The following is a 15,383-nucleotide window of genomic DNA, read 5'->3' as shown; positions in this document are numbered from 1 at the left end:
AAATGAAAGATCTCTGTGAGTGAGATCCCAGTGGAAAGAATGGGTCATCAAAGAAGGAGGTACCTTTCTCTGAAGGGAGGAGAGAACTTCCACTATGACCATGGCCTTGTCTAAAAATGATCAGAGTCGGTGAACTCAGGGGGCTTCCATAGCCTTGGCAGCTCATGACAAGAGCCTAGGGAGATTACTGATGCCATAAACAAGAGTGTCAATTTGTTAAGTCAACAACAGGAGTCACTGTGCACTTACTCCTCATGTAGGATCTCTGTCCTTAGTGTGCTGTACATTGTGATTTAATGCTATAACTAGTACTCAAACAGTATTTTTCACTTTATGTTTCTGTGTGGGAGCAAACTGTTGAAATCTTTACTTAATGTATACTAAACTGATCTTCTGTATATAAAGAGAATTGAAAATGAATCTTGATGTGAATGGAATGAGAGAGGGAGTGGGAAAGGGGAGGGTTGCGGGTGGGAGGGAAGTTATGGTGGGGGGAAGCCATTGTAATCCATAAGCTGTACTTTGGAAATTTATATTCATTAAATAAAAGTTTTTAAAAAAAATGGTTTCAGAGCTGAGAGTTGTAATTATTACCTGATGGGGTTATCTTTTCACGTGGGTTAAAGGGTACAGAGGTATATTTGTGTAACTTGTATATGTATATAGCATGAAGCTAAATCTTGCAAAGACTGCCGAAGTGTCTGTCCATTTTGCCTTCTAAAGACTTTGCCAGATGGGCCAGTTCTATGTGGTGATGCTAAGGACAAAGCCATCGTTGTGTAACGTTTGCAAGATTTTTCATAGCATCTAGGGCAGGGATGATCTAGTGATTATTAGAAATACCGTAGTCATTAATTGAGACAGAAAGAAGTGCCAAAACAGATGGCATGTTTAGAACTGACATTCTGGTGACAGTATGTGACACAGTGGGTAAGCGGACACCTGCAATCCCAGTATCGAATATGAGTGCCAGTTCAAGACTCAGATGCTCCACTTCTGTTCCAGTTCCCTGACAATATGCCTAGGAAGGCAGCGAAAATGGTCAGACTGCTTTAGGACCCTGCCACACCGATAGGAGACTAAAATGGAATCCAAAGACCCTGACTTCAGCCTGGCTCAGCCCTGGCCATTGCAGAAATATGAGGGGTGAAAAGATATATGAAAGATTTCTCTCTCTTTCTCTGTCTCTGTCTCTCTCTCTTTCTCTCTCTCTCATTTTTTGTTAATCTGCTTTTCTGTTTCCTTTATATTTTAGAGACTTGTATTTACAATGAAAATTCTGCTTTTCAAATTAATAAGTGTATTTTAAAGTAAAAATATATGATATTCTATGATTTGTATTCTATGACTATTTTCCAGAGACAGAAAACAAGGATCATTTTTATCATACTGAGGGCTGTACCTCTACCCATGTCAAAGGTATCATGGATTTTTTTATAGCTTTCCATTAAGAATCTTCAAGGAGTACTAATTTGTCCTCTGTATAAATCCAGAGTCCCTGTTGCCTTTCTCCCTGTTCGGTTGTCATCATTCATTCATTCATCAAGGAAGTAATTGGGCTGTGGAGGAAGCTCTGGGACTGGGAAAATAAAGATACTGGACAGTATGGATTTTTTGTTATTCTTAATCTGCTTTTCTGTTTCCTTTATATTTTAGAGACTTGTATTTTGGTGTCTTCTAAAATGTATGACAGCTATTTGTGTAGGCAAATATAATGCATCTAAGACATTCACAATGTCTTGCCTGTGTCTTACAGTATAATTTTTATGGCTAAAAAATGCCTTTTTCACTCCAGACAGATGCATGAACTTATTGTATTGGGATAGTATATTTAGAATCTGTGTAGATATGTAGTATCTAAAATTAGAGTTTGTTGGGGCTGGCACTGTGGCTTAGTGGGTTAATGCCCTGGCCTGAAGTGCCGGAATCCCATATGGGCACTGGTTTGAGACCCTGCTGCTCCACTTCCTAACCAGCTCTCTGCTATGGTCTGGAAAATCAGTACAAGATGGCCCATGTCCTTGGGCCCCTGTATCCACATGAGAAACCCAGAAGAAGCTCCTGGCTCCTGGCTTTGGATTGGCACAGCTCGGGCCATTGCGGTCAATTGGGGAGTAAACCAACGGATGGAAGACCTCTCTCTTTCTGCCTTTCCTCTCTCTGTGTAACTCTGACTTTCAAATAAATAAATTAATATTAAAAAATAAAATTATAGTTTGTGTTAAACCAATGAAATCAGTATTTTGAACAGATGTCTGAGAATGAAGAGGAACAACCACAACAGTTTTACAAAAAAATTGCTACTGAATTTCCTGCCCTTTGTTGGCCTTCTCTGACAGTTGCTGCCATCCATAAATCGTTCTTCCTCAAGATCATCTAAAGTGAAGTCTTTGAGGTCCTCTCTACTAGTTTAAATTTGATAAACAATTTAACAAGACTGAGTTAGCTTATTTGGTAAAGGTAGAGGCATTAAAGAAGCATGATTCGGGGTATTATCATTTAATAAATTTATTTCAGGGGTATCTAGGGACATTGCCTGATATTTTGTACTTCTACCCATGATTACCCAAAGATGCCCTTTAGTATCCAGGACAGATTTTACTTAATGGAAAGTAACAACTTTTAGCTTTTGGCCCAAAGCTCATTTAGAAACCTCTTTACTCCAAAACAGAAAAAGATTTTATTAAAAAGAGAGCTATAGAACAATATTCCTAATGAATATTGTTCATTCATTCCTAATGAATCCTCAATAAAATACTAGCTGATCAAATTCAAAAGCACATCAAAAACATCATCCATCGGCCGGCGCCGCGGCTCACTAGGCTAATCCTCCACCTTGCGGCCCCGGCACACCGGGTTCTAGTCCCGGTCGGGGCACTGGATTCTGTCCCGGTTGCCCCTCTTCCAGGCCAGCTCTCTGCTGTGGCCCGGGAGTGCAGTGGAAGATGGCCCAAGTCCTTGGGCCCTGCACCTCATGGGAGACCAGGATAAGTACCTGGCTCCTGCCATCGGATCAGCGCGGCGCGCTGGCCGCAGCATGCTGGTCGCGGCAGCCATTGGAGGGTGAAGCAATGGCAAAGGAAGACCTTTCTCTCTGTCTCTCTCTCACTGTCCACTCTGCCTGTCAAAAAATAAAAATAAATAAATAAATAAATAAATAAATAAACATCATCCATCTGGACCAAGTGGGATTTATTGCAGTGATACAGGGATGGTTCACTTAATATAAATTAGCAAACATGATTCATCACATTAACTAATTGAACAAAAGCATATGATTATCTCAATAGATGCAGAAAACAAATTTCTTAAAATACAACATCCTTTCCTTAAAAAAAATCTTAAGCAAATTAGGTTTAGAAAGAACATACCTCAACCCAATCAAAGCACTATATGACAAATGCATGGCTAGCATCATACAAAATGGGGAGAATTAGATGCATTTCCATTAAGATCTGGAACCAGATAAGGATGTGCACTCTAAGCGTTGCTGATCAACATATTTCTGAAAGTTTTATCCAGAGCCATTAGACAACAAAACTAAATGAAAGGGATACAAATTGGAAAGGAGGAAGTCAAATTATGTCTGTAGGTGGCTTCATTCTGTAAACAGGGTATCCCAAAAACTAACTAAGAGATTATTATAACTCATAAAGAATGGAGCAAAGTTGCACAATATAAACTCAACACCAAAAATCAATATCATTCGTGCATATCAACATTGTTCTTGGTTAAAAAGTACTTGCAAGATCAGTCTTCACAATAGCTAGAAAAATGATACATACTTTCAGGTTGGGGCTGGTGCTGTGGTGCTGTAGGTTAATCCTCTGCCTGCAGTGCCGGCATCCCATATGGGCGCCAATTCTAGTTCTGTTTGCTCCACTTCCAATCCAGCTCTCTGCTATGGCCTGGGAAAGTAGTAGAAGATGGGTCAAATGCTTGGGCCCCTGCACCCACATGGGAGACCCGGAAGAAGCTCCTGGCTCCTGGCTCCTGGCTTCGGATCGGTGCAGCTCCGGTCATTACAGCCAAATGGGGAGTAAACCAGCAGATGGAAGACCTCTTGCTCTGTATCTACCTCTCTTTGTAGCTCTGTCTTTCAAATAAATAAAATAAATCTTTAAAAATATATATAATCCTTTGCCTGTGGCACCGGCACCCCAGGTTCTAGTCCCAGCTGGGGTGCCGGATTCTGTCCCGGTTGCTCCTCTTCCAGTCCAGCTCTCTGCTGTGGCCCGGGAGTGCAATGGAGGATGGCCCAGGTCCTTGGGCCCTGCACCTGCACGGGAGACCAGGAGGAAGCACCTGGCTCCTGGCTTCAGAGCAGAGCAGCGTGCCGGCCGCAACGCGCCAGCCATAGCAGCCACTTGGTGGTGAACCAACAGAAAAAGGAAGACCTTTCTCTCTGTCTCTCTCTTTCTCACTGTCTAACTCTGCCTGTCAAAAAATAAATAAATAAATAAAAATGTGTTTTCAGGTAAATTTAGCCAAGGATGTGAAAGCTCTCTACAATGAAAAATACAAAACATTATTGAAAGAAATAACTCAAAAAATGTAAAAAATCTCCCATGGTTATTGATTAGAAGATTTAATATCATCAAAAACTGCTTAATAGCTAAACCAATTTCAAATTCAACGCAGTCTCAGTAAAAATACTAAGAAAATTCTTCTGAGATATAAAAAAGATCCTAAAAATCATATGGAAACACAAGTGACCCCAAGTAGCCAAAGTATTCTTAAAAAATAAAAACAAAGCCATAGAAAACACAATATCAAATTTTAAGAAATACTGAAGTGGGAGAGGTAGGGTTTGCTTTAAATCCAGGCCCTTTCAGAGTCACATGAAAATATGCTCAGGATATCAAGCCAACCAGGAAATGTAAATGAAATGTGCAGTGAGGTATGACATCATCCCAATCAGATGGCTATCATCCAAAAATCAAATGATAACAAATACTGTTGAGAATGTGTAGAAAAAGTACTTCACCCACTGTTGGAAGGAATGTAAACAGGTACAACCATTATGGAATAAAGTATGAAGATTCCCAAGAAAATGAAAAATAGATCGACCATATAACCCAGCTGTCCCACTTAATATACTCAAAGAAAAAAAAGTCAGCATATGAAAAAGTTACCTGGGGCCGGCACCGTGGCTCACTAGGCTAATCCTCCGCCTAGCGGCGCCGGCACACCGGGTTCTAGTCCTGGTCGGGGCGCCGGATTCTGTCCCGGTTGCCCCTCTTCCAGGCCAGCCCTCTGCTGTGGCCAGGGAGTGCAGTGGAGGATGGCCCAGGTGCTTGGGCCCTGCACCCCATAGGAGACCAGGAGAAGCACCTGGCTCCTGGCTCCTGACATCGGATCAGCGTGGTGCACCGGCCACAGCGCGCCTGCCGCGGCGGCCATTGGAGGGTGAACCAACGGCAAAGGAAGACCTTTCTCTCTGTCTCTCTCACTGTCCACTCTGCCTGTCAAAAAAAAAAAAAAAAAAAGAAAGAAAGAAAAAGAAAAAGTTACCTGTATTCGCATATTTACAGAAGCTCAATTCACAGTATCTAAGATATACAAATAACCTATATATCTGTCAACTGAAAACTAAATAAAAATATGGTATATATTCATGATGAAATATGAGCCATAAAAAAAGAGTGAAATTCTGATGTGTGCAACCAAATGGATGCATCTGGAGATCACTAGCCTTAGTAAAATACGCCAGACCCAAAAAGGGAAATATCAGATTTTCTGTTTTGCAGTAATTAATATATAGACAGAATATTATAAATGTTAATATTGACATCTTCAGATTATTTATTATCTATTTGTTTATAAAAAAGCAAATTTCATGTATTTCATTTAACATTTTTTAAGGTTTGTTTATTTTATTTATTTGAAAGGCAGAGTTACAGAGAGTCAGAGGCAGACACAGAGAGGTCTTTCATCCGCTGGTTCACTCCCCAGATTGTTGCAACAGCAGGATCTGGGCCAATCCTTAGCCAGGAGCTTCTTTCAGGCCTCTTACACAGGTGCAGGGGAATAAGAACTTAGACCATCTCCTACTGTTTTCCCAGGCCATAGCAGAGAGCTGGATTGGAAGTAGAGCAGCCCTGGGACTTGAACCTGTACCCATATGGGATTTCAGCATGGATAAAGCCACTATGCCACAGTGCCTGCCCCTTGTATATACATTTTTAAGAACATCTTGATACTTCCCATCCTAGCTTCCCACCTCCTCCTCCAATTCTTATTTTTCTTCCAATTTTTACAATGAAATACTTTCAATTTACTTTATAATCACAAGCTTAACCCTTCATTAAATAAAGAATTCAATAAGAAAGTAAAAAAACCACTCAGGAGTGTAGATAAGAACTATGAACAATAATCAAATTTTTAAAATGTCAATCTCTATCAAGTATATTACACTTTGTGCTCTGTGTAGTATTTACCACAAATCAAGGAAAATATATGCTACTTGACTTTTTTGGACTGGCTTATTTTGGTAAGCATAATGGTTTCCAATTCAATCCATTTTATTGTGAATCACAGAATTTCATTCTTTTTATGGTGAATAGTATTCCATTCTGTACAAATAGCAAAGTATCTTTGTCCAGGCATAAGTTGGTGGATATCTGGGTTGAGCTTTTATCTGAGCTATTGTGAATTGAGCTCCAATAAGCATGGGTGTACAGATAACTGCTTCATATATTGATTTCATTTCCTTTGGGTAAATTACCAAGAGTGGAATGATTGGGTCATATGTTAGATCTATTTTCAGATTTCTGAGGAATCCCATACTGTCTTCCATAATTATTTTATTAATTTACATTCCCACAAACAGTGTCCTAGAGTACCATTTTTTCCACATCCTCACTATCATTTGTTAATTTTTTGTGTTTGGATGATCACCATGCTTTATGAGGTGAGGGGAAATAAGCTATGACAACACATCAAAAACTCTACCAACTAACTAACTTTCTTTTTTTATTTAATTTAAGTTATACAAATTTCAAGTATTTCATATGTACAAATTTATGAATATAATGATGTTTCCCATACCCTACCATCTCTCCTATCATGCTCAAATCCTTCTTTCTCCTCCCTCTCCTATTCCCACTCTTAATTTTTACAAAGATCTATTTTTAGTTTACTTAATGAACATAAGGTTAACCCTATACAAAGTACAAAGAAAACAAGAGAAAAGGGTTGTAAATAACTATCGAATTTCAAAATGGCATTTCACTCCAATACATTACCTTTTAGGTACTTTTTACCTACCTCAGATCAGGTAAACATAATATCTGTGTTTTGGAGACTGGTTTATTTCACTAAGAAAAATGATTTCCAGTTCCATCCATTTTTTTTTGTAAAAGACTGAATTTCATTTTTTTGCAGTTGAGTAGTACTCCATAATGTATACCATAATTTTTTCCTGAAGTCATCAGTTAAAGGACATTGGGGTTGATTCCATATCAGTTTCCTCTCTTGAAAAATGCATGTTCAAGCTCTTTGCTCATTTCTCAACTGGATTGTTTGTTGTTGAATTTCTTGAGCTCTTTATAGAAACTGGATATTAACTCTTTATCAATTGCATAGTTTGAAAATATTTACTTCCATTCTGTCAGTTGCCTCTTCAGTTTGCTGTATTTCTTTTGCAGTGTATAAGCTTCTCAGCTTGATGTAATCCCATTTATCAATTTGGGCTTTGATTTCCTGTGCTGCTGTGGATATTTCAAGAAGTATTTGCATATGCTGATGTCTTGCAGAGTTTTCCAAATGTTTGTAAATTTATGGTATCAGGAGATAGATTTTGAAATTGATTAATTTTGAGTTGATGTTTGTATTAGGTGTGAGGTAGGGGTCTTGTTTCATATTTTGCATATGGAGACCCAGTTTTCCCAGCACTATTTGTTGAAGAGACTGGCCTTTCTTCAGGGATTGATTTTAGCTGCTTTGCCAAAATTAAGTTGGCTGTAGATGTGTAGATTGATTTCTGGAGTTTCCATCCTGTTCCATTGATGTGCATGTCTGTTCTTGTGTGATTGCCAGACTACTTTGATTATAGTTGCCTTGCAGTATGTCTTGAAATATGGCATTGTGGTCCCTCCTGCTTTATTTTTCTTTTTTTTTTTTTTCACTTGGGCCATCCTCCACTGCACTCCCAGGCCACAGCAGAGAACTGGCCTGGAAGAAGGGCAACCGGCACAGAATCCAGCGCCCCGACCGGGACTAGAACCCGGTGTGCTGATGCCGCAAGGCGGAGGATTAGCCTAGTGAGCCGCGGTGCCGGCCTTGGTTAAATTTATACCAAGGTATTTAATACTTTTTGTAACTACTGTGAATGGGATTGATCTTATAAATTTTTTCTAAACCATAGAGCCATGGCATTGTCTTTGTATTTAAAAGATATTGAATTTTCTGTGTAATTTTATATCCTGCATCTTTACCAAACGCTTTTATGAGTTCCAATAGTCTCTTAGTGTAGTCTTTTGGTTCACCTGATATAGAATCATGACATTTATGAATATGGATAATTTGACTTTCTCCTTTCCCATTTGTATCCCTGTAATTTCTTTTTCTTGTCTAATGGCTCTGGCTAAAACTTCTTAGGACTATATTGAATAGCAATGGTGAGAGTGGGCATCCTTGTTTAGTTCTGGAACTCAATGGAAAAGCTTCCAATTTTTCCCATTCGTTAAGAGGCTGGCTGTGGATTTGTCATAAATTGCCTTGTATTAATAAATGTGCCTAGATACACTGCTTAAAGTTTTTATCATAAAAGGATATTGTATTTTATCAAATGCTTTCTTTACATCTATTGAAATAATGAAATGGCTTTTATTCCTCAATTTGTTAATGTGATGTATCACATTTATTTATTTGCAAATATTGAAGCATCTCTGGATACCAGGGATAAATCTCACTTGGCCCAGGTGAACAATCTTTCTGATGTATTTCTGGAATCTATTAGCTAATATTTTGCATCTATGTTCATCAGTGATATTGATCTATAGTTCTCTTTCATTGTAGCATTTTCTGGTTTTATAAGTAAGTGATGCTGCCTTCACAGAAAGAGTTTGGAAGGATGCCCTCCTTTTCTATTGTTTTAAATATCTTGAGAAGAATTGGAGTTAGTTCTTTAAAAGTCTGATAGAATTCAACAGTGAGGCCATTAGTCCTGGGTTTTTCTTTGTCAGGAGGGTCTTGATTACTGGTTCAGTCTCTGCCTTGGTCACTGGTCTGTTTAGGTTTTCTATGTCTTCATGACTCAAATTTCTAAGCATTTTATTTAAGATATACAAATTTCATGTATTTCATATATACAGATTTAGTAACATAGTGATACTTCCCACCTGACCCTATTCTGCCCATCCTTCCAGCCTTCTTTCTCCTCCCTCTCCTATTCCCACTCTGAATTTTCACAAAGATATATTTCCATTTTTCTTTACTCTTAAGATTAATGCTACTCTAAGTAAAGACTTCAACAGGTAATATGAAGAAAAAAACCACTGTTCCTCAATGGTAGAGACAAGGACTGTAAGTGATCATCATCAAGTCTCAAAATGTCAATTTCACTCCAATACACACATTTTACATACTCAATTAGTAACCAAAGATCAGGAAAAACGTATGGTATCTTCTTTTAGGACCTGGCTTATTTAACTAAGTATAAACATTTCCAGTTGCACCCATTTTGTTGCAAAAGACAGGATTTCATTTCTTATATCCACCGAACATTATTTCATAGTGTGCGTGTGTGTGTATACACATGCATACATACATATATATATATATATAATCAGAATTTCTTTATACATTCATCAGTTGATGGATGTCTAGGTTGATTCCATATCTTTACTATTATGACTTGAGTTCATTGACCATGGGAATACAGATTACTCTTTCATATGCTGATTTCTTTTCTATGAGGTAAATTCTCAGAAGTGGGTTTGTTGGGTCATATGGTAGGTCTATATTCAGATTTCTGAGGCATCTCCATACTATCTTCCACAATGGTTGCGCCAGTTACATTCCCACCAACAGTTGATTAGGGTACATCTTTCCCTACATCCTTGCCAGAATTGATTGTTTGCTGATTTCTGTATAAGTGCCTTGCCAACTGGGAAAAGGTGACACTTCATCGTGGTTTTGATTTGGCTCCAAATCTAAATACTAATCATGTGCACGTTGTTCATTCAGGTCATGTGCTCCCAGAGTTGCTACACAGACAGTGTATGTTTCTGCTTGGACACCATAAATGTCAAGCCCAGCAGAGAGGACTCAAATGGTTCACGTCCCCAGGTGGATCAGATTATTTCTTATCACAGTATGAGGAGTCCTTGGACTGCCTAATTTAGTCCCTGCTGTGTTTATTTGACTCTCAGCTGGTATTCATGCCTTATTTCTTGAGTAGCTACACAAAATACCTTGGGGCACTACAGTCAGCCTCTGGGTATGACACAGCATTTTGCTATTAGGTTTAGGAATCACTGGTGGGCTCATTGTGTTGGCCAACATGTACAGAATGCCTAACCACAACAGCTCCAAGCCACTCCTGCTGACATGATGTCTAACAGATATGTTACTGTGGGCAATCTCAGCAGTTGCTTGAGCCCAGGCACATTTCTCCCCACCCCCACCTTCTGCTAATCAGGTAAAGAACTCCGGGATGCAACCCAGGCTCATTAAGCACACCTGGGAAGCTATGTGACACTCAAGCTGATTGGATAGTCATATTGGCTCCAGTGTCCGTTCTGCTCTACGGTCAGTGTTCCCCAGAATTGGTTACACCTGTTTTATTGCTCCTTTATTATGCATATACTTGTGAATAAACATGGACATGTTCACGGAAGCCTGTCCTCCGTGTCTTTGCCTTATCCATCTCTGACAGTGTGGCTTAGCAGGAATAAGCAGCATGTTACCAGTATTGTCTTGTTGGACAGTGCAGATTTGCCATTTTTAGTAACTAATAAACATTAATTTTTTCATACATAGGTTTTCCTAAAGAGGTTTTTCCCGATCTTTCATTTGGACTCTTTTGAAGTAAGTCTTTGCTAAAGTGGAATCACCTTCGTGCACAAAGTTATGAAGCTTACGTGTTTTGTCATCTGTATAATCATCTTTTGAGTCTTCAAGCTTGCACTTCTATTGCTGCTATGAGCTCTATCTGTAAGTCAGAAAAACCGTCTGATGACATTTCAACATGTTAAAGACCACATACGATCTCAGACAATATCATGGGCAGGGAGAACATCGGATTTTAAGAGCAGCTGCAAGGATATGGAATGTGAGAATTCAGTCTGACAGGATTGTGGCCTTTTTTGAAGGAACTGCCATATTATTCTTCAAGTAAACATGAGGGATATCCCAAGCCCAGTGGATAAACAACATTATTAAGATAGCCTTCTACTCCTGTCTGATAACTGCATTGTCTCTTCTCTGAAAACTGAAATATCTTCTATTATTGGTAATATTTCTTGAAATGTCCATGTTCAATCCAGCCAACTAAAGGGCAAGTATTTTATAAACTTTTTTTTTCCTGGCTCTTAACCTGGACACATGTCTGTCTTATGGTCACCTTCTATCATGCTATTGTTTACAATCTGTCCTCCCTCAAATAAATTATCCTCTATGTAATCTGGATGTACTCTCTTTCTTCTGTTTTATGGCACCATCCACCTTTGGTGGCCTGTTCTTATACAACAGTATCATGCTATTACAATTGACAACAAACATTTTGGCTATGCCAAAAGTGACTAGAGAATTGCATATATTGTATGTTTCATTCAAGACCTTCAGCTCCTTATTTTGAAAGTAATTTCAGAATATTATAAAAAAAATTTTCAGAGGACAGCCTTGTGGCATAGGAAATTAAGCCATAGCCTGTGATTCCAGTATTCCGTATGGGCACTGATTCATGTTGAGGCTGCTCTTCTTCAGTCTACTTCCCTGCTAATGGCCTGGAGAATTCAGTGTAAAATGGCCCAGGAGCTTGGGCCCTACCAACCACAGGAAGACCCAGATGAAGCTCCCGGTTCCTGGTTTCAGCCTGACTCAGCCCCAGTCATTGCAGCCATCTGGGGAGTGAACCAGTGGATGGAAAACCACTTGGCCTCTCCCTCTTTCTCTGTAATTTTGGCTTTCAAACAGATGAATAAAATCTTCTTTAAAAATATAGTATTGCTCAAAAAAAATAAAACAAATCCATGATATAAAATGTGTTTTGAGACTATTTTCTCCCTTTACTTGATATATCAAGAGACTGAATGAGAATCCATATATCTTATTTTTAAAAAATCTTATTCAAAAGTCTTAACAACATAATTTCAGACAATAATAACAATAACATAGAAGCTATATAAGCAAGTATTTTTCATTTTCTTCAATCTGATGAGAGTAAATGCATTGTTCTGCCTTCAGAGGACAAGATACTTTCCATGACACCTGCTGAAAGACATGGCCTTCTTCCGTGGAAATAAAAGATGTGAGCACATTATTTTTCAGACTATTTATGTGATATCAACATCCAGTTATATTGCTTCATTGTTACATCCTTAAAGTATGTGAATAAGCAATGACATTTAAGGGAATGCAGATCAAAACTACAAAGATACAGCAGTTTGCATCCACTAACATGCAGGGCTCTATAAAGCAAGGGCTTGTCAAGATGCAAAGAACTTGGATGTGCCAGGTCTTCTCAGGGAATGCAAATGACTCAAATGTTGTATCTGAACTCTAACTCAGTCTTCATCAACAGCTCTGCAAGTTCTATTTTCCTTTCTTACATTAGAGTTTCCAAGAACTCCTAAGTTAGAGGCCATAGCCATGGGGAACAAAGAAAGAACTGAATGGCTACATGACAGGATTCTCACTCAGTGACAAACTCATCCAGCTCCGACAGGAGAGAGCATAATATGACTCTTTTGTCTTCATTCCAAATAGGAGGCTCCTTCTTCCCTTTTCATTGAAGTGTTTACTAAATTACTTGAAGCCTCCAGGACACATATGTAATAAGATGACAAGACTTTATCATCCAACAATTTGAATATATCAGCCATCTGTTTTGTTTATATAATTGGCCTCTAATTGTGCCACTTGAGAATGGTTTATGGAAACAAGTTGGCTAATATCATGAATATCTGCCAACTATAAGTAATAGCCTTGACTCCTTGAGTATACCCTGATAGCCAAGGAGTCAAAGTCACAGAAGTCCCCATGTTAGTCCTTGTTATGCCTGAAACAACTAAATTTCTTTCTTCTCTGACTGGGTTTGACTCATCAGGCACTTTACATACAGTTCAGGGAGATGCCTAAGGACATTGTCCATTGCCCCTTGACTTCCCTTGCTCCTACACACACACACACACACACATATATATATATAGCCTGACATTTTCCATTCAGGAAATGTAATCTATTCTCTGGCACTCTAAGGAAAGTATCTTTAGTCTCAAATATTTGAGAGACCCTTACCATTTTCCCAGTTTACAGTCTAATTTTATTCATATCTATGTAAAGGCACATTGCATTAGAGAATAAGCACATGCTAAACAATAAGTGGTTAACTTGATAAATCAATCAGGGAAGATTTTGAAGATGTTTTAAAAACTAAAACCTAAAATTAGAAGAAGCAACATGAAATACACCTAAAATACCATTTTTAAGTTACTTTCACATTTTTGATATCATATACAATGCTGTTTTGGATATTCTTAGATTAAACTTCTTTCTGAAAAAGTTCTGATAGTTGAAGTTCAACAATGCAAGAAACAGCTTTATTAAAGATTTATTTATTTATTTGATATGCAGAATTACAGATGGAGAGAGAGAGAGACAGAGATCTTCCATCCACTGGTTCATTCCACAGATGGTCGCAATAGCAATAGATGCAGCTGGGCTGATCTGAAGCCAGGAACCAGAATCTTCTGGGTCTCCCATGTGGAGGCAGGGGCCCAACCCCTGAGCCATCTCTCACTGCTTTCCCAGGCCATTGGAAGGGAGCTGAACTGAACAAAGAGCAGCCAGGACTCAAACTGGCTCTCATATGAGATGCCAGCGCTGCAGGCAGAGGATTAACCTGTGACATCACAGAGCCGGCACCACAAAAATGTTTTAAAACGTAGTCTTACAGCTTGGGCTCATCAGTAAACCGGATGAATAAACCATTCATAATTTTCTCAAACACAATGATCTGAAAAGAAATGATAGCTCAACAGTGACAAAGATTAAGAAATGTGAATGTATCATACAATGAGATGAATGCTGCAATTCAGATTATGGGGATGAAAGTCAATCGCAAGTCTTGTTAGTCCTCATAGCAGGGACTGGGGTGACTCACCTCATTGTCTTCTTGGTGAAGCCAGACCCCAGGAAGATAAAGTGTTTTCTGAGGCCCAATACTCCAGTATCTCCCAAGATTCCTGCCGTTGATGAATACAAATCCGTAATTCCAGTCCTGAAAAGATGGAGACTTGAGAGATAGGACCAGATGTGTACTGGCAAGGTAAATGTGAGTTACTTAAGGAGGTATTAAATGATTTAGATGCTCAGAGCAAGGGGAGTGGAAGTGAGTTTAGAATTGGGAATGTTGTAGAACTTCTACCCAGCTGTCTAGGAAAGAAGAGAGAACAAAGAATAGAAATATACCGAGGGAAATCATACTATTATTCCTGCCATATGATATATAATGTTTTTTAAGAGCATGTGTCTGCACTCAAAGTATGTATTAGGCAACAAACACTGATGGTTACAACAACTATAAAAGCTGTAGTCTTTTTTACCAACTTTGTAATACAATGAAAAGCATGACACCTAGGAATAGAAGGGGAAAGGAAAGATAAACAGCCTGGTCGGTTTCCATGAGAGACATCTGTTCTCTCAGGGAGAGTTTTTTCAGAAGCTGAGCTGGGATTTTCATAATCTCAAAAGTGTATGGGACAAAATTTGATGCCGTGGAGCCACTTGTAGTTGCAGCTCTGTTGTAATAAGGTGCTTTGTAGTTCCTCTAGCCACCTCTAGTAGTGGATGGTTCATCTTCTTGCCATGTATAGAAGACTTGTTACAAAAATAAGGGAGCTGATAGGAACAAAAGAGAAATCATGGAGAACGACATGACATGTGAAGATTAACCAATAGATAGTTGTAATAGCTTTGCGAGGATCAAAAAGAATAAAGTTTTGGGGCAATGAATAGTATTGGAGATAAAGTGAGATATAGGTAAAATGTTTAATTTAGCCAAAGTATATGTGCTATGTGAAGGAAAGTTAGTCAGAAGTTTAGATTCAAAATAAAGAAGAAAATGGAAAGAACAAAGGAGAAATAAACAACTCACAGTAATAGTAGAAAATGTTCACACAATCATTCGATAGTTAATAAACAATAAAACAAAGATA

General features: G+C 38.6%; 2 protein-coding genes across 3 annotated transcripts in view; both read right to left on the bottom strand.

The window, feature by feature from the left end:
• LOC103345104 (beta-galactosidase-1-like protein 3) overlaps window positions 1-3,406 on the bottom strand; it is a 49,039-nt gene extending 45,633 nt beyond the window's left edge. Inside the window, exon 1 of the mRNA XM_051834503.2 lies at window positions 3,372-3,406. Coding sequence (XP_051690463.2) covers window positions 3,372-3,406 — 35 coding nt within the window. The remainder of the gene's footprint in view (window positions 1-3,371) is intronic.
• Window positions 598-15,383, bottom strand: part of LOC103345097 (beta-galactosidase-1-like protein 3) — an 88,989-nt gene continuing 74,203 nt past the window's right edge. Inside the window, exons 19-20 of one of the 2 annotated variants that reach the window (XM_051834487.2) lie at window positions 14,330-14,446; window positions 598-3,908 (exon numbers count right to left, since the gene is read on the bottom strand). In XM_051834487.2, coding sequence (XP_051690447.2) covers window positions 3,732-3,908; window positions 14,330-14,446 — 294 coding nt within the window. In that variant the 3' untranslated portion in view covers window positions 598-3,731. The other variant, XM_008248354.3, reaches the window with a different exon arrangement.

Source organism: Oryctolagus cuniculus, chromosome 1, assembly GCF_964237555.1.
Source record: "Oryctolagus cuniculus chromosome 1, mOryCun1.1, whole genome shotgun sequence".
NCBI classification, from domain to species: domain Eukaryota; kingdom Metazoa; phylum Chordata; class Mammalia; order Lagomorpha; family Leporidae; genus Oryctolagus; species Oryctolagus cuniculus.
This window is presented reverse-complemented; position numbering and strand designations above follow the sequence as displayed.